We start from the raw sequence: 19,473 nt of genomic DNA, 5'->3' as shown, positions 1-19,473 counted from the left end.
TATCGACCCCCCTATTCCTGACCCTGGTTTGGTTAATAATTAACTAGCAGCCATCCAACGGTGCAAAAACCGTTATCTGATTAAGCCACACCACGGCACAGAAGCGCTTTATCTGATTAGGTCATAACGCAGGCCATCTAATTAGGCAAGCACTATTCCTCAGCCCCTGATAAGGAATACGGAGTTCTCAAAACAAATCATATCTACAGCGACCTGGGAAATTCCCGTAGCCATTGTTTTGATTTCACCGAGAACTTCAGTAAAAGAATGTGCGAACGAACCCGTTCGTATGACATCCTTATTGACGTATATATGTCCATCCTTACGTCAATCTCGGCACCTTTCAGGTATAAATATTACCGACATTGCCTTAAGCAAACACACGCGGTGGTGACGAGATTGGAGCAGCGAGACTTGCCAAGGAGCCCAGCAGAGAGCGAAGCCCACAGGCGCTGCCCCGCCTTCCTGACGCGCTGAGAACGAGACGCTGCCTTTCTCCTGCCGAGAAATCCAGCTCCGGCGCTTCCAAGCAGCCCTCGCAGGCAGCTGGAATATCAAGACCTGGGATAAGAGATACCAGCCCTCCACCATTCTAGATCTCAGGTACAGAACTGAATAACCCCTTGCAGAGAATTCTTGAGTCAGTCCCTTGGCAAAACAAACTTAACTTAAACTGCTACTTATCTACTCCCGCCCACATATTAGGCTTAGGTCAGGTACACTGGGGTAGGCGTGGTTAGAAGCACCAGTTGAGTACGATTAGTCAAATGTATATATGTATGTATCTATTTTATCCATTTTAAAGTATCATATGGCTCAGAAACCATATCAATGCTTTTTCAGTATTATTTTATAATTCGGTCTTTACTGTATGCACTTTACTTAACTATAAGTATTGCAATAATAGCGATTCATTTCTCTTGTACGAGAAAAGAGACTGATCAATAAATACCATCTTTTATTGAACACGCCCGTCTCTTCCTTTTCGCTACAATCTGGTGAAACTAAGAATGCACTGAACTGACTGAGTAAAATAAGTTGTCTTTCGTTTTCACACGACTCTAGAGATACACTCTTGATTAGGGGAGAGCAAAGTTGTCATGTTCTATGGTTGTCAGAAACTAAATCCCTTCTTGTCTATCCAGGGAGGTTAAAATCCTCCTTGCCTATTCGAGAAAGTTTCTAGTGAACTCTGAGCTAGCTGGCAAACACAAAACTTTAAGTCTAATATCGTCAGTAGAAGACCTAGTTAACCTCCGTCCTAGGTCTATACTATTGAAGATATTATTCCAATGCGCAGAGCCTATTGGGATAATAGGAACTACACTACAAGACATGGGCTTGCTCATGGCTACAGATGAGGGGCAGGAGGAAGAGAGTGACCCTCTCCCAGAACTGCTGACTCAGAACCCTGAAGATGGCTCAGTTGATGGTGTGGCCTTAGATGGCAGCCTCACTGAACATCAGCAAAATGACTGTAGACAGGTTTTGCAGTCATATAGACATATGTTCTCATTGACACCCAGTCAGACTAACTGGTGTACCCATGTGGTGGACACTGGTGACAGTCTTCCTGTGAAAAACAAGATTTACAGGCAACCTGACCATGTCAGGGACTGTATAAAGACTAAGGTGCAAAAGATGCTGGAATTAGGTGTTATTGAGCCTTCAGAGAGCCCCTGGGCTAGCCCAGTGGCTCTGGTCCCCAAACCTCACACCAAGGATGGCAAGAGAGAGATGAGGTTCTGTGTGGATTACAGAGGACTCAATGCTGTCACCAGGACAGATGCACACCCTATTCCAAGGGCAGATGAGCTCATAGACAAGTTGGCTTCTGCCAAATATTTGAGCACATTTGATCTGACAGCTGGCTATTGGCAATTCAGGTTAGCTGAGGAATCCAAAGCCAAAACAGCATTTTCTACCCCAGGAGGTCATTATCAATTTGTGGTGATGCCCTTTGGTTTGAAAAATGCACCTGCCACCTTCCAAAGGTTGGTGAATCAAGTCCTTACTGGGTTGGATGACTTTTGCGCAGCATATCTGGATGATATTGCTGTCTTCAGCTCCACCTGGGAGGATCACCAGGTCCACCTGAAGGAAGTGCTAGATGCTCTGCAAAAGGCAGGCCTCACTATCAAGGCCACAAAGTGCCAGATAGGGCAGAGTAATGAATATGCTACTTACCAGTATGCATCTGTTCTTGGCATGTAGGGCTGCTGACATTCATATCTATAGCATAGATCGCCGCCTAGTGTTGGGTCCGGATGATTGCACATTGTTGTCCTGGAAGAGTCTTCAAAGTATCACGAGATAGGTGGCTCCTCCCCTGGACTACAGTGCGCATGGGCATCGACTCCATCCCCAGATTGTTTTTAGCCATTGTGGCGAAGATGGAGTGTAACAGTGTGAGCGATGACCATGCTAAGAGTAATGTTTAAATTCTGCAGCCGCTACAGGCGCCGGGGAGGAGGGCGGGCGATATGAATGTCAGCAGCCCTACATGCCAAGAACAGATGCATACTGGTAAGTAGCATATTCAGTTCGAGGCATGTGGGCTGCTGAATTCATATCTATAGCATAGAATATTTAGCAGTCCCTCCATTATTGGCGGCCGCCTGTGCCAGCTGCAGACGTTTGAAAAAGTGTCTTTAGAACAGCCTGCCCTACAGCTGCTTGCTGCTTGGAGTGCACGTCTACACAGTAGTGTTTAGTAAACGTGTGTGGTGTAGACCATGTGGCTGCTCTACAAATGTCTTCCAAAGGGATATTTCCAAGGAAAGCCATGGAGGCCCCCAACTTGCGGGTGGAGTGGGCCCTGGGGGGACTGTTAAAGTGCGCTTAGCCTTCTAATAGCAAATTTGAATACACTTAACGATCCACATGGCTATACCTGCTTTGGAAATGGGGTTGCCTTTGTGTTGGGCAGAAAAGGCAACAAAGAGTTGTTGAGTCTTCCTAAATTCCTTGGTCCTATTGATGTAGTACATCAAAGCTTGTTTGACGTCAAGAGTGTGGAGCATTCTTTCGGCTACTGTCTCTGGGTTTTGAAAGAACGCGGGCAGTTCAATGGTCTGATTGACATGGAACTGTGAAACCACCTTAGGAAATAATTTAGGGTTAGTGCGCAGCAATACCCTGTTAGAGTGAATTTGTATGAATGGCTCTTGGACAGTGAGCGCCTGGAGCTCACTAACACGTCGCAGAGACGTAATGGCTATGAGAAAAGCAACCTTCCATGTTAAGAACTGAACCTCGCAGGAATGCAGAGGCTCGAAAGGTGGGCCCATGAGTCTGGTGAGGACCACATTGAGGTTCCATACAGGAGCTGGCGGGGTCCTGGGAGGGATGACCCATTTCAGTCCTTCCAGGAAGGCCTTAATGGCAGGCACTCTGAAAACGGAGGGATGCTGCCTGTTTTGGAGATAGGCCGCTATGGCGGATACGTGTATCCGAATGGAAGTATATGCTAGATTGCATTTGTAAAGATGTAACAAATAACAGATGATGTTGTGAGTGGATGCATCTAGCGGGTCGATGTTGTGTTCTGCACAGTAAATGACAAACCGCTTCCATTTTGCTGCATAGCAAGCTCTGGTGGTGGGCTTTCTTGCCTCCCGTATGATATCCATGCAGTCAGGAGGCAAGTCAAGGTAACCAAACTCTAAGACCTCAGGAGCCAGATCGCCAGGTTGAGCTGTTGCGGATATGGGTGCTGAATGTCGCCATGGCTCTGCATTAAAAGCCGGGGCGTGAGGTGTAGCCTTTGATGCGGTACCATGGAGAGTTCTAGAAACGTGGTGTACCATGGTTGGCGTGCCCACGTTGGAGCAACCAGGATGAGTGTCATCGAGTGTTGCTTTAGCTTTCGTGCCACCAGCGGTATGAGAGGTGCTGGGGGAAAAGCGTACGCAAATCTGACTGACCAGTTCATCCATATCGCATTGCCCTGCGACTGTGGGTGAGGGAACCTGGCGGCAAAGCTTTGGCATTTTGCGTTTTCCCTTGTGGCAAACAGGTCTATCTCTGGATGACCCCACTGCTGAAAGTACGGGTGGAGCACTGATGGATGTATCTTCCACTCATGCATTTGGTGGCTGTACCTGCTGAGCAGATCCGCCATCTGATTGTCCTTGCCCGGGAGGTGTTCCGCCATGAGGAAGATGTTCCTTTGAATGGCCCACTTCCACATGCTCTGAGCCAGATGAGACAACTGTGGAGAGTGCGTACCTCCCTGCTTTTGAATGTAGTACATGGCCGTCATGTTGTCCGTCCGGATCAACACGACCTTGTTGCACAGATGTACTTTGAATGCCTTCATTGCCATGAAGATTGCCATCAGTTCCAGGTAGTTGATGTGCATCTTCGTTTGCTGCGCTGTCCATAGTCCCTGCACCGTGTAGTGGAGTACATGAGCTACCCATCCCTGGAGAGATGCGTCCGTCGTTAGGATAATCTGTGGCACAGGCTCCTGGAACGGTCGGCCCTTGCAAAGGTTGTGTGGATTCCACCAATGCAGAGAGCTGTAAGCCCGACCGGTCACCAACACTAGGTCGTTTAACTGTCCTTGAGCCTGAGTCCACTGATGAGCCAAGCATTCTTGGAGCGGACGCATATGTAGTCTCGCGTGCGGGACGATGAAGATGCAGGAGGCCATCATGCCTATCAACTGCATGAACACCCTTGCTGGAAGCGAGTGTTGCGGCCTGAACTTCTGGATCAGAGACTGAATGCTGTTGATCCTCACAGAGGATGGCTGAGCCGTGGCCGCCAGAGTATTTATTGTCGCCCCCAGATACTGCCGCACATGGGCTGGCTGAAGGTGCGACTTTGGATAATTCAGTGAGAATCCCACATAGTGAAGAAGATGAATGGTGTGGGACATGTTGGTGGCACACTGCCGGGCTGACTTCGCTTGGACAAGCCAGTCGTCCAGATAAGGGTAAACGTGAACGTTTTGCCTCCGGAGGTGCGCAGCCACTGTCGCCAGACATTTTGTGAACTCCCGGGGCGCTGTGGTCACCCCGAAAGGTAAGACCTTGAACTGATAATGCCGACCCTGAATTGTGAATCTGAGGTATTTTCTGTGTGATGGATGCAGTGGAATGTGAAAGTATGCATCCTTGAGATCCAAGGTTACGAGGAAGTCTCCCTGATTGAGCAACGGAAGAACTTGCTGCAGCGTCAGCATGTGAAAATGTTCTGAGAGAATATACTGGTTTAGGGGTCTGAGGTCCAGTATGGGTCTGAGGGACCCGTCCTTCTTTGGGATTAGGAAGTACAGGGAGTACACTCCTGTGCCTTCTTCCTCCACTGGCACGAGCTCGATTGCCCCTTTTTGCAGCATGACAAGTACCTCCTGCTGCAATAAGTGCAAATGCTCTGTGGACATAGGACGGTGTCTTGGTGGCATGTTGGGTGGAGTGGATGTTAACTTCAGACAATAACCGAACTGGATAAGTTTTCTGACCCACCGGTCTGTGGTGATGGATTTCCAGACTGGCAGGAACTGCTGGAGTCTCCCCCCGACAGGTGTGGTATGGTCGGGGGGCAGTGACAGGGCGTCACTGTTTGTTGGCGGCAGAGGAACGGGAGTTGTTGTTTCCAGGGCCTCTGCCCTTGGCACTGTTGCCCCGATAGCCTCCTCTACTCTGCTTGGTGTAAGAGGACTGCGCCCCACCTTTAGTGTATTGCGTTTGCTGGGACATTTGGCCTCGGGAAACACCTCTATTGCCTGAGCGACGAAAAGCACTGCTCCTAAATTGTTGGGACTGGAGAGCTCCCATGGACTTCGCAGTCTCGGTATCCTTCTTTATCTTTTCTAGGGTGGTATCCACCTCAGGACCGAATAATCTATCTGGGTTCACCGGTTGATTGAGGATGGTGATCTGTATCTCCGGCTTGAACCCGGAGATTCTGAGCCATGCCTGACGTCTCAACATCACACTGGTGTTAATGGCCGTGGCTGCGGTGTCCGCCACGTCCAGTGCACATTTAATAGAAGCGTTGGATATGAGCTTCCCTTCCTGAATAAGCATCTCCGCTGCCTCTTTATACTGATCAGGTAGATGCTGCAACAGGGTCTCTAGTGTGTCATATCTGACCAAGAGTGCCTGAGTGTTTGAGATACGCCAGATATTGGCCGCTTGAGCCGCCACCCTCTTCCCAGATGCCTCCAGCACTTTAGATTCCTTGTCAGGGGGAGGAGCATCACCAGTTGTTTGCGAATTTGCTCTCTTCCGGGCATTAGACACGACCAGAGAGTCCAATGGCAACTGGCCCTTGATGTAGGTAGGGTCGCCAGGTGCCGGCTTATTTTTCTTTTCAATCCTAGGGTTGATCACCCTGGCACGTGTGGGTTCTTTAAAAATGTCTGCAGCATGTTTCAGAACCCCTTTCAGCATTGGGAGAGTCTTGACAGTCTTTTCTGCTGTGGAAAAGGTATCAAAGAGGAAGTCCACGTCAATAGGGTCAGCGTGTAGCTCCACGTCGTGGTTTTTAGCTGCCCTCTCAATTAGAGCATTAAATGCCGCAGAATCCTCAGTAGGAGAGGTCTTGACACTGTATAGCTGAGTGTCCGGGGCAGTTTGCTGATCCCCTGGGTCCCCTGCAACTGCCCAAGAGTCCTGGTGATCCTCAGGATCAGTGTTGGCAGGAAAGTTATACTCCTCGTCATCACCTTCCCCAGCATCCACATCCGAATAAGTGGGTGAGGGTGTAGCAACTCTTGGAGTCCGTGGAGCAAGTGGCTACACCAGAACCGGGGAATCTGTAGAAGGCTTCTTGCGCTTCAAATGAATCGTGTAGGACTCCAAAGGCTGTGTCGCCGTGATCTTTCTCTTATAGAGGGTAAGTTTACCGCTGTTGGCGTCGATAAAGTGCTCCGACTGCTCCTCCATCAAGGGTTGTCGATGCTTCGAGCTCCCAAGCGGCTGAGAAGTCTTCGACCCTGTAGACACCTGCACGGGCGTTTCAACGACCGTCTTCGGTGCGAACGCTTTCGGTGCCACCTTCGGCGACAACGTGAACAGGATTGGCGCCGAGGACTTCGGCGTTTTAGCAGCTGGCTTCGGGGCGGAAGCATCCTTCCGACCGACCGCGGAAGCCTTGTCTTTGATGCGTTGTAGCGAGTCCGACACCTGCTTCGTAAAGGAAGCGGACGGTTTCGTCGACCCGACAGACGTCCTTGGTCCACCAGCGTGTGAAGACTTGGATCAGCCTTTTTAGGAGCGCCGTGTGTTTCGACGGCCTTTGGCGCCGACGGTTTCGGGTCGGCGGCCTTGACTACTGTGCTTGGGGCCCCAGGCTTCGGCTCCACGCCCTTGCTTGATTTTGACTCGACGCCTTTGGTCGACTTCACCGAGTCGACAGTCTTCTTCGGCTTCGGCTGCCCCGACGTATCGGAAGACGAGGAGGCGGCCAGAGGGACAGACGTCTTCTGTGTCGATGGCGTCTCCATTAGTTTCGTTTTTGTCGACACCGAAGGTTTCAGTTTCGGTTTCACCAATGGCGGCCCCGCAGAAGTGTCCGTAGCCGGCCCCGTGGGCGAGGCCGTGGATCTGGGTGTAAGGTCTTGGGTAAGGCCGCGTGGCGATCCCTCGGCCTGAGCCTTTTTAATTGTTCGAACGGGGCATAGCTCTTCCTCCGAGCTATCTTCCATGGCCCCATAGGCCTCATTGTTGTCTCCTACCTCGTCGACGACTTCTTCTGCATCGAGCACTTCGACGTCCGCGTCGTAGTCGTAGTCGATCACCTCCGATGGAGGCGAAATCTGCATATGAACTTCTTGTTCGTCTGCTTCTTCTCTCTCGAAGATGTCCACCGGTGCCGGGGCCGACTGTTGGGCCTCCAGGCGCGCCACGCGCCGAAGTCGAATTGTCTTCTTCGATCGAAACCGGGAACAAGCCATACAGTTGGCTTCATCATGGTCCGGCGACAGGCACTTGTTGCACACCGAGTGGACGTCGATGTGGGGATACTTCGATCCACACACAGGACATTTCTTGAACGGGCTCCGTTCCATGATGTGTCGTCGAAAGTCTTGCTACGTTGACTGGGCCTCGAGCACTGAAGAGCCACGCGACTCCTCTGGATGTCCGACTCGGTAACCGAGCCGGAACAGAGCTGGGCACCGAGCGCAAAACAATACAGACGGTATAGGAAAAAAGGCCTTCGGGCCTTAAGAAAAGTTTATATCGATTCCGAACTGGAGATAACGAATATACATCCGAACCCAATGGCGGAAAAAAACAATCTGGGGATGGAGTCGATGCCCATGCGCACTGTAGTCCAGGGGAGGAGCCACCTATCTCGTGATACTTCGAAGACTCTTCCAGGACAACAATGTGCAATCATCCGGACCCAACACTAGGCGGCGATCTATGCTATAGATATGAATTCAGCAGCCCATATGCCTCGAACAGTTGTATACTTGGGCCACCTTGTAGGTGGAGGCCAAGTTCAACCACTGGAGAGTAAGATCCAGACCATAAAGGACTGGTCCCCTCGAACCACCCAGACTCAGGTCAGAGCTTTCTTGGGCCTGACTGGGTACTACAGGAAGTTTGTTAAGAACTATGGGTCCATTGTGACTCCTCTTAATGATCTGACATCCAAGAAGATGCCCAAAAAGGTTCAGTGGACAGTAAACTGTCAAAAGGCATTTGATGACCTGAAGAAGGCCATGTGCTCTGCACCTATCCTGAAGAGTACTGACTACTCAAGAGAGTTCATTGTCCAAACAGATGCTTCTGAGTTGGGAGTGGGAGCTGTGCTTTCACAACTTAATGTAGATGGTCAAGACCAGCCCATTGCTTTTATTAGCTGAAGGCTGACCCCCAGAGAGAAACGTTGGTCAGCTATTGAGAGGGAGGCCTTTGCTGTGGTGTGGGCCCTGAAGAAGTTGAGACCATACTTGTTTGGCACTCACTTCAAGATTCAGACCGACTATAAGCCCCTCTTATGGCTTAATCAGATGAAGGGTGAAAACCCCAAACTGCTCAGGTGGTCCATTTCCCTACAGGGGATGGACTTTACAGTGGAGCACCGCCCAGGGACTGACCATGGTAATGCAGATGGTCTCTCCAGGTACTTCCACTTAGAACATGAAGACACAACTGGTCAAGGTTAGTCTAATGTCCCTGCGTTTGGGGGGGGGGGGGGTTGTGTAGGAGAGTAGGGCCTGCTATCCTATGGTCACCCCACATTTTTGCTTTTTGCTTCACTGGTTTATGACTTAATGTGGCTGTGGGACTGCTAATCAGACCCACAGCCTGCTGTTCTCTCTCTAAATTAATGCCAATGCACACTAGGTGCATTACGAATTGGAACTGGTTCACCTTATTGGCCCCTGTAACAGTGTACCCCAGGTACCCAGGGCATAGGTGTTTCCAAGGCCTACCAGGGGCTGCAGCATGTATTATGCCACCCCTGGCCCCCATATTTGACACAACTGGCTGATCACTCAGCTGGGGTAAGTCGGTGTAATCACCCCTTACTTAGGTATAGTATGTCTATATCTAACTTAAAATGGACACATATGTTCCTATCAGCCACTCCTATGGAAGGCCTCATCAATCCTGGAGGCAGAGTGCTTGGAAATATGTGAGATGGTGCTCTAGCATGAGCTGAGCCTGTCTGCAGCTTTCGGAACCACGTCCTTTAGCTGTTCCATGATACTGCCATACCATATACTCTTAAGTGCATTATGAACCTCGCGGTTAAATGCTATCTTTGGTTTCGCTTTATCAAAACATGTCGAGTAAGTTGTCATACGAATTGGAATACTACCCCCTCGCCAGTTCTGGCGACGGGGGTAGCATTCCACCCTTCTAGAGGGACACAACATGTACATAACCTGAAACCCGGGTAAAGTTAAACATGAGCCTCAGCATCACAAAATGGATGCTGCCACCACAGACACAAGTCTGACCTCCTGCTGCTGGAAGTCCTTCCAGCGAGTGAGGCTTGGACAAAGGGTTTCCTGCCTTGGGAGGTGCTAGCACCACCCCAGACAGGATTTTGTGTATTGGGTAGGACAGGGCTGAATAGAATGAGACATGCCTGGGGCACACAAGGTGTCCCTGTGCATAAGCCAGTCCAAACCGGTGCTGGGGCTTCCCAGCCCCAGTCCTGGCGCGGAGATGGACAAAGGAAAGGGGGTGTAACCACCCCTCTTCCTGGTCCCACCCAGAGGAGGGACCTAGCAGGTAATACGGCCCCTAGATTTGGAATAAGAGTAGGAGCTGTGTCCCAAGACTTCAGATCATCCTGAACTCGACTTGAAACTAAGAAGAAAACTGGACTTCGACATTCTGCTGCACAGAAGACTGAAGAGAATCTCCCTTGTGGCCAAGGAGTGACCACCCTGTGAATACAGGCACCAACCAGCAACTCGACGTCTGCTTTGCCGCCACCTCCCGCCGGAGCCCGAGCCCAGAGCCCGACAAGACCTGGATTCCCAGACATCTCACAGCCCGATCCACAGTCCCTGAAAAGAAGAGACCCATGGAGGCATCGAGAGACGTGGGACCGGCCATCTTGAAAGACCCCCGAGAAGCTGACTGCGCAGCACCCGAGGCTCCCTCAACGCTGTGCTTTAGGGTTTGAGAAGCCCCACCACCGAGCAGCAACTGCACCAAAGATCAGCCCCCCAGCATCTCCACGGTCTGCGTGGGGCCCTTTTGCACTTTGCCACTCGACGCGTCATCCCGGTCACTTGCCAGGTGGCTAGCGGCCATCTTGGCGACGAAACCTACAAACAACACCGCTGGTCTGGTTGCTCCAGACTGGCCCTCGCTCCCCTGAAAAGGAGCACCCGCTCTGACCTTGCTGGTCCGAGTAACAAGCTTTCTTCACTCCCTGCGTGGCTTGCATTAGCCAAGGCCTGTTTCCTCCAATCAAGTTGCCGACACCGCCATCAGCTAGAGCCTTCGTGGGACAGCTCGTGACCGACTCCTGGACGTCCTCGACCTCTTCGTGTCCACGTGGCTGCGGAGACAAGCTACACCTCTTCGCCTGTTTGCACCCGACATCGCCTGGTTCCATCCTGGTTCCACGGTAGTCACTGGCTAGTGACTTTGAACATTGTCCCCTCTGCTTTCAATCTTCACCTCTTCAGATCCACCCTTGGATCCACCGGAACTCTCCTCGACGACCCGCCTGCAGCATCTTCATCTTCAGGCACCATCGACCTGCGTGACGAAACCCGACACAACTTCGCACCTGTGCACCCGCTTCCTGTGGGTGAGGTAACTCAGCAACGCCGGTGTTCCTACACTGGTACACACCTCTAGTGCCTAGGTCTAAAGTTTTGTCCTTCTAGGTCAGTCGGAAGGTTCCTTAAACAGTAACTTTATAACTTTTACGCACCATTGACATTGCGTTGGTGCATGCGTGTGCTTTAAGCGCTGCACCCGAGTCCCGCGGGCCTTTCCCGACTTCTTCACTGTTAGCCCCGAACAGCTCCAGCGATTCCCCAGGCCCTAGGCCTATTTCCTTTCCGATTGGTGGTTCTTATACCACTATTTTAGTATATGGTTTAGGTGGCCCCTAGGGCTCATCCATATTGTGCAACTTTTGTATATTTAAACTGTGTTTTGTTTTAACGCATTTGCTTCTGTGCTCATAAAGAGTATAGGGGATATTTGTAGTAAATAAATATATATATATTTTCAATATATATCTGTGTGGTGTCCTTTCATTAGGTATTCAAGGGGATTGTATATGGTAAAACAGCTTGCTTCACATGCCTTTACAGAGTTTAGCCTAAGACTGCTTTGTCCATGCAACCTCTAGGATAGCTGGTCTATAAGGTTGACTTACAACCAATCATCATAAGGGTTGCTTGGTATGGTACAAGGTGATCACTAGAACTAGTGAGCATCATATACCAGGCCAACTTCTCACACCTGGTACTGTTTACTTAAGGAATGGAATAGTAGGTTTGTACTGTTGAGCTATACAAATGAGAAAATGTACGGTTTCATTAAAAATAGTAATGTTTCACTTAAGAACGTATTAGCACTATGAAATGAAGCATATTAATTGGTAATTTATGGGACTTATAAATCAGAGAAAATGAGCACTGTATTTGGATTTATTAAGTGTATAGCTTTCAATAGAAAAAATCTGCATACAATAAATAAAACCTGATCAAGTATCAAGCACATCCAATGACCTGTATGATTGTCACATCCACTGGGGGCCATTCACCCTCCAGGAGAGAAAAAGTAAAATCAGGCAAAGATTTCACATTTTTCGTTGCTATGTGAGGACATTTGTCATGGTAGCCCAAACAACAAACTCTCAAAACATGCCTGGAACACTAAAAGACTATGTGAGTGGAATTCGTTGTTGGTAGAAAAGGATGTCTTGTGCTGGTAGAAGCCAGATTCACACTCAAATACTGTCATTCTTGTATAAATTAAATAAAAAATATCCAGAATGAATGAGTTCTCAAATTTTGGTTCAGCCTGTTCAAATGTACTCTTACACTTCTAGTACTTTATAACAAAAAAATAGACATACTTATCAATAATGTACCTGATGTGAACCTCTAAACATAATTGTACCAGTATTAAAATTAGGAAACAAGAATCAACTTAGGTTATCGCCTGTAAAATGACTAAATAAGTTTGAAATTCTTCAGATTTCTAAAATTTCAAAATTATAATACAGCTAATTTATCTACTCAAGTGATGTCAAGAATCAGTATACATCCTATTCTGTCTGGGGAAAATGTAGGTACATTCGTCCCATAACCATTTTCAACATTTCGGAAATTAAAACACTAAAAATAATTCTCTGCCAAGTGCAAAACACTAAGGGCCCGATGTAGGTAATCGCGATTTACCTACTCTTACATACCGAATCATACCGATTCGGTATTTAAGAGTAGGTAAATGGGATGTAGGTAATTTCTCTTTTTCCTATGGGCCTGAAGGCCCATAGGAATGAATGTCAATTATCGAATCGGTAAATACTGATTCGGTAATTAGGGGAAACATTGAAGGGTGGCAGGGCGTCACTTTGACACCCTGTTGCACCCCTCAATCGTGTATGGGTGCACATGTTGCAGTTATGTCTGCAACATGGCAGCGTTTGAAAAGCAAAAAAAATGCTTTTTCAAGGCTTTTCATTATTTACCACCAGCTTCTAGTTGGTGGTAAATAACGAATTCTTAAAGCCCTGTAGCACTGATTACAGTGCTACCTACATCTCATAATACAGATTAGGTCATTTTACAGAATCGGTAATTTTACCAAATCTGTAAAATTACCGAATCTTTAAAATTACCGAATCTGTATTTTAGGTGGCCCAACATCTCATTTTTCAAATACCGATCGGTATTTGCCTACCTACATCTGGCCCTAAGAGTTTGGCACCAGTATTAACTTCAGTTGTGATCTATTTGAACATCCTACAAAAAATAACATTAATATTAAATCAATATCAAGCTTCTCAAGGTTATGGGAGCCTACCTTGAGCCTCTCTGATAAGGGCTTCTCCGACACTACTTCAAGAACAGACGTGTTGGAATCCTGGGTGCCACCGACACGTGTTGCATTGGCACTGCTCACGGATCCCTTCTTACCAGCTCTCATTGCCATCACGTGTTCAGATAGAAAATGATCATGATCTTCATTTGGGGTATCGAGCAAGATGAACACCAGGTCAAACCTAGAGAGCAGCGCACTTCCCATTCTAGAACACATAAACATATACTTGTAAATGGTTCCCAAAAACATGCTTCAGGATATACTGCGGCAACATTACAAGTCTTCTATGTCAAGCACTTAAAAATAATATGGCCACCCCTTTCAAGCTTTCCACTCTCCAGTCTGCTCTTTAACACATAACAAATATGTCAAAAGTATCGCTTCTCCCTGACGATGCTGCGCCACACAATCAATAAATAAAGAAACAACAAAGTTTCCTATTTCTAATACAGTTTCAAGTTGTCTCTCGTTGCTTCTGAAAAGTGTGAATCCCTGAAACTTTCCTCAGACACACAGCAGTGCTATCACTCACATTGTCTAGTAAGGGTCTGCTTACAGACTTCGATTCCGACCTGTCACGAAGAAGGATCGTGCAAAGCTGGAAGAGCAGAAACAGGTCTATCAAGAAGTGGCAAAACATAACCCTCAACCTACCCCACCTCGGCAAACGAAACTCCATAGCTCCTCTAACTGGAATGAAGGAAGGGAGAAGCAACACCACATCACCTTCAACCAGAAAAGATGAATTTACATTTAAATCGAGTTCTGAATATAACAGCATATCCTTGGGAGTGCATCCCAGAGTTACTTACTTTAAGTTCTCAGAAACTGTTTTGGCTTTGTTGTAATGGCCCCCCACAGGGTTGGCGGCTGCAATGATGGACGTCCGTGCAGGCAAACTGCAAACAATGCCTGCTTTGGCAAGACTTATACTCTGCTGTTCCATGGCTTCTAACAGAGCCTGGTGTTGATTGCCCATCTTATCAAACTCATCTATGCCGCAAATGCCTGCAAGAAGGGGCAATGTTAACGTCAGTAAAGTCAAAGTTTGCACTGGTGCTGGTGAATGGAAGCATAACGAATCATAAACTTCAAGTGTTGGAATATGACAACTTAGCTCACGAAATGCGAACTTTACAGTAACCTTCTCTGATACCCTAAAGTGGAAAAGCGCAGCTTTTGTTTCAAGAGAAAGATAACAGCATCGAAAAGTATCAAAAACCTATAGTCCAGTACTGACCTTCAAATTGTCTGTGGTAGTTGAGCAAAATAATTGTGCCTTTCTGTGCGAATCACTGTTAGCTCCTTGTGTCTCAAACAGTCAATATGTACTATATGTGTAACATAATTCTACAGTGGCAATAGGGATAATATGATGCATAATTATTATTTATTTTATAAAAAATATTTTATCGTTTTTTTTTACACATATACACATATACACAAAACATATACATTTCGCAAGTTTTATGATACAAGGCCCCCCAGCCTCAGGTAGGTGGCTGCTGGAGGATCAGTACACAGTTATACATTATATTTGCTTCGCTTCCTTGCTAATATCTGTTGCAACATATAACACTAAACAAATGGAGTGTGGTGGTCATAATAGGATTAGGAAATGCGTCAGGTATCCTCTAATGTTTGCTGGTATAAGTTCTAGAGGTGATGTACATCATGTTCTGGTTGGTCGGGATTGGTCTCAGCCCCACCCTCTTTCTGTCCGCTACTCTGCTTCTTTTTAGTCGCTCCTGCTTTTTTTCTTTGGTTCATGGGGGTTCGTAGTGATCTAGGGATCTATCTAGGTTTGTCCACATCTCTCTGATGGGGTTCTTACAGAGCGTGTTTCTTAGCGCTTGCATGCCAGCCCCTCTAAGGTAGGTCACCCAGTTCAGCCAACCCTTGAATGTGGCTTTGGCTGTGTCCTTCCAGTTTGAGAGTACCATTTTTGTTGCTACTGTTAGTAGGAAATCAATGAGGTATCTGTCTTGTTTTGATTTTACATTTGCAGTTATAAGAGCCGTGGCGATTGTGGCGAACTCCTCCTTGAGTGTGCATCCTATTATCTTATTAATGAAGGCTAGTACTCTTTTCCAAATGTTTTTAACTTTAGTACACTGGAAGATAAGATGTGCCATGTCCCCTTTCTCTATACCACAGTTCCAACAGCGGCCATTCTCTCTCAGCCCCATCTTTGCTAATCGTGCTGGAGTCCAATATATCTTGTGCAATAGCCAGAATTTTATCTGGTAGTTGACCACCGGAGTGCCCATCATTTTTACGGTGTCTATTCTCCCCCACCATGTGATATATTTGGGAGACCAGTTTTCTAGTAGTACTTTGATCTTTGCTAGGGTTAGTTTCTCGTTATGCTCGAGAGTGGCATATAGTCTCTTCCCGAAATGGATCCCCAGGTATTTGACGAACCCGGGTTGCCAGGCTAGTCCTGAATCTCCTATTACCTCTTTATGTGTGTGTACATTGAGTGGCATACACTCCGACTTGTACCTATTCAGTTTGTATCCTGAGAGCGCCGAGTATCGCGCTATGGTGTCCATTAGGGCCCTAATAGAACTTTCTGGTTCTTCTGTAATTATGAGTATGTCATCTGCATACGCTGTAATTTTCGCTGTCACATTATAGATTGTGATTCCTGCTATCTTCCTCTCTGTTATTACATCTTTAATCAGGGGCTCAAGTGCCAAGAGGAACAGTGCAGGGGATAGCGGGCATCCCTGCCTTGTCCCTCGCTGGAAATCAAATTGCTGTGAGGTCGTACCATTGATAGCCAACTGTGCTTTGGGTGCCTTATACATTGCCATTACCTTCCTAATGTAATTTTCCCCTTGTGTATAAGCTCGCATGGCCTGTTCTAGTAAATTCCAGGACACCCTATCAAAGGCTTTCTCTGCGTCGAGCGTGATTTCTACTGTTGGGTTGTTAGATTTGGAGGAATGCTCTTGTACATGGCAGAGTAGTCTAGTGTTGTCATGGGACATACGTACTTTCAGGAAGCCTACTTGTGTATTGTTGATCAGCTGTGGTAGAACGGTGTTCAGTCTTGTGACTAAGATTTTGGCATAGATCATGCAATCAGTGTTGATAAGTGAGATTGGTCTGTAGTTTTGGGGGCGCTTTGTGTCTTTGCCTGCTTTCGGAATGACTATTATATTTGCTTCCATCATAGATTTTGTGATTGTGCCTTCTTTTATCGCAGTGGTAAAAGACCTTTTTCATTGTTGGGAGTAGGTGGGTTCGGAAGGTTTTATAGAAGGTTGCTGTGTAACCGTCTGATCCTGGGGCTTTGTTGTCCTTAAGGGACTTGACCGCCATTTCTATCTCATTTAGGCTTATTTCTTGACCAAGTCTATGCTCCTGCTCGCTTGAGATCCTGGGTAGGTTTAGCTCTCTTAGATAGGCTTCGCAACCTTCCTGGTCTAAGGTCTCGTCGCTTTTATAGAGGTCTTGATAGAATTCCTTGAATGTATGTAGAATGTCCTTGTGTTGCGTGTGTGTTTTGTTGTTTGAGTCTGTAGTGGAGGATATGGAGTGTTGCCTCTGTTTGTGTTTAAGATATGAAGCTAGAATATTCCCTGCCTTGTTTGCCTCACACAGATTGATCTGCTTGTATTTGCTTATCCACAGACCTGCCCTTTCGCTCAGGATTGTGTTGTACTCATACTTTTTGCTTGTGAGCTCATTTAGTGTACTGGTGTTCTTGGTGTCATTAATGTGTGTCGCTTCTAGGCGTTTGAAGTCTACTTCTAGTTGCTCTATCATTGCTCTTGCTTCTCTATCACGCCTCCCCTTGATCTCTATAAGTTTCCCTCTAATTGTCGCTTTGAGTGCGTACCATAGGATTTCTGGGTCACCGCAAGATAGAACAAATGATAAACATATTCCTATGGCGGGGTAAAAAACCAAGAATAAGCCTACAAAAACAAAAATTAGAGAAGAAACTAGGGGGGCTAAACATAGCGGACTTTAGGACATTCCAGGCAGTGTTTATAGCCAGACAGGTATGTACTAGATACTTAACAACCAGACGTACATGCCGACATGGCTCAAACTTGAGAGGTCCATGCTAAATAATACGGACCCAATAACTCTCCTCACCGCAAGCATTCAGACACAACCGAAAAACCCCATTCTCAAAAACACTAGAATAGCGCTACTCAAGGTAGACCGGAAACTCGAGCACAGTATTAAAAACTCAAATTGGGAATCATTATGGTGTAACCCCAAGATAAAATATAGAGGTAAGCCCCTGGACATGGACCACTGGAAAAGACTGGGACGCTCGTTCCCAGCCAACTGGAAGACAGGGGCAACCCCCACACCTTCAATACTCTAAAAGCAAAACATAACCTTCCGGATATAGAGCTTTATAACTTTCTCAAAATTAAAACAGCCCTAACAAAATCTAAGATAACAAGACACAAACCCTTGATTATCCAATACATGGAGAACTTAAATAAAGTGGGCCACATGGTCTCCCACCTCTACATACTCCTACGACCCACATCCTCAAAACTGAACCACAAAGCTAGCATGTACTGGGAATCACAACTTCCCTCCACACAGCAGGAAAGTCACACCCTCTGGACCTCACCATCGATGCATAATTATTATAACAGTGGGAAGGGGAGGGAACAAAAGCCGGGAGTTCATTTTACATAATTTTTTCCACAGTACCTATGGATACCTCAATGGAAAGAATGTTAATAATAAAAACATAATGGCTAGAAACCTACAGTGCTTGTCCCTCCTAGTTCATTCGTGGAAAAAGACCGGTTGAGAAGGCATATATATGTTCTCTAGCACAACGTAATAACGAAAACACAGCTAAATGAAATAATACTGTAGCTTTTAGAAAAATTGCAGGCACGTTATTGCCTGATAATTCAATTCTCCAGAATCTGGAGAGTCTAAAACAGGGTTTAAAAAGCTGTCCTCTGTGGCACAGTGGGCTATCCTAAGCCCACAGAGTCAAAGGCTCTCTTTTAGCACCTTAAAGGCGTGAAGAGCACTTTTCTTCACGGCAAACTTGAAACTAAGAATCACTACGTACTTTTGTTTCTGCAAAGTGAAGGCGAGTCAACACATTACACAAAGAAGGAGATTACAATTCTTTGCCAGCAATTGAAAGTTCGAAGGAAGAATTTAGGAAAATTATGCTATAATACAGAGTATATATGAAATAAACTAATCCGTCATGGTGGTGAAATAAAGACCCCGTGGCCGCCTATGCAGCCCATCCACACTGCATGCAGATTTTGTCAGGCCTGCAGACAGGGACTCCAAGGGCACTATTCATCATGCGGATCCGACTTTCAACCTTTTGCAGGACAAGGGCGCCACGAGCTGCCAAATGCTGAGAATTACGACTCTAAAACAAGGACACATTTAAAAAATATATATATATTTTTTTATTTTTTTTTACAACATATAACACATTTCACATAACATATAACATATAACATGTATTAATGTAAATGTAAATGTAAATGTAGTATACTTGTAAAGCGCACAGCTGCCCCAGCAACGGGGCGTCCCGGCGCTGTATAACTCTGGGGAACCCGTCCTGGCTTTCCCTGTGGGATGGTCCCTTGCTGGGAGTCCCCAAGGTGGAGCCAGGCATCCCCGGAATTGGTGGGGCCGTTGTGGAGATTAGGCAAGCTAATGCCCAGAGTTGCCGAGTGGAACCCCTGATTAGAGTAAGCACCGAAGCGAGAATTATCGAGTCCGCTGACCAAGGTCCACAACCCTGCCGCGTCGGGAATTGAACCCTGGTCCCGGGCTGACTTCTGCTCTCAGGCCTGCTGCCTCTAACCAGTGAGCCACACTACTCCTCGCATTGTTGTTGTCGGGTATTGGCCCAAACTGGCCGTGCTGGTTGCGGTACCATTCTGGTTTACGTTTGTTTGGGTGTTCCCCCTATCCACTGTCACAGAAGGAGGAAGGGGAATGGTGAGAG

At 47.1% G+C, this 19,473-nt stretch overlaps 1 protein-coding gene across 4 annotated transcripts in view; it reads right to left on the bottom strand.

Annotated features, from left to right (window-relative positions):
- Nucleotides 1-19,473, bottom strand: part of MCM8 (minichromosome maintenance 8 homologous recombination repair factor) — a 444,398-nt gene that overhangs the window by 172,542 nt on the left and 252,383 nt on the right. For all 4 annotated transcript variants that reach the window (XM_078649515.1, XM_078649512.1, XM_078649513.1 and 1 more), the window contains exons 14-15: nucleotides 14,312-14,507; nucleotides 13,482-13,704 (exon numbers count right to left, since the gene is read on the bottom strand). In XM_078649515.1, coding sequence (XP_078505641.1) covers nucleotides 13,482-13,704; nucleotides 14,312-14,507 — 419 coding nt within the window. The remainder of the gene's footprint in view (nucleotides 1-13,481; nucleotides 13,705-14,311; nucleotides 14,508-19,473) is intronic.

Source organism: Lissotriton helveticus, chromosome 6 (genome assembly GCF_964261635.1).
Source record: "Lissotriton helveticus chromosome 6, aLisHel1.1, whole genome shotgun sequence".
NCBI classification, from domain to species: domain Eukaryota; kingdom Metazoa; phylum Chordata; class Amphibia; order Caudata; family Salamandridae; genus Lissotriton; species Lissotriton helveticus.
This window is presented reverse-complemented; position numbering and strand designations above follow the sequence as displayed.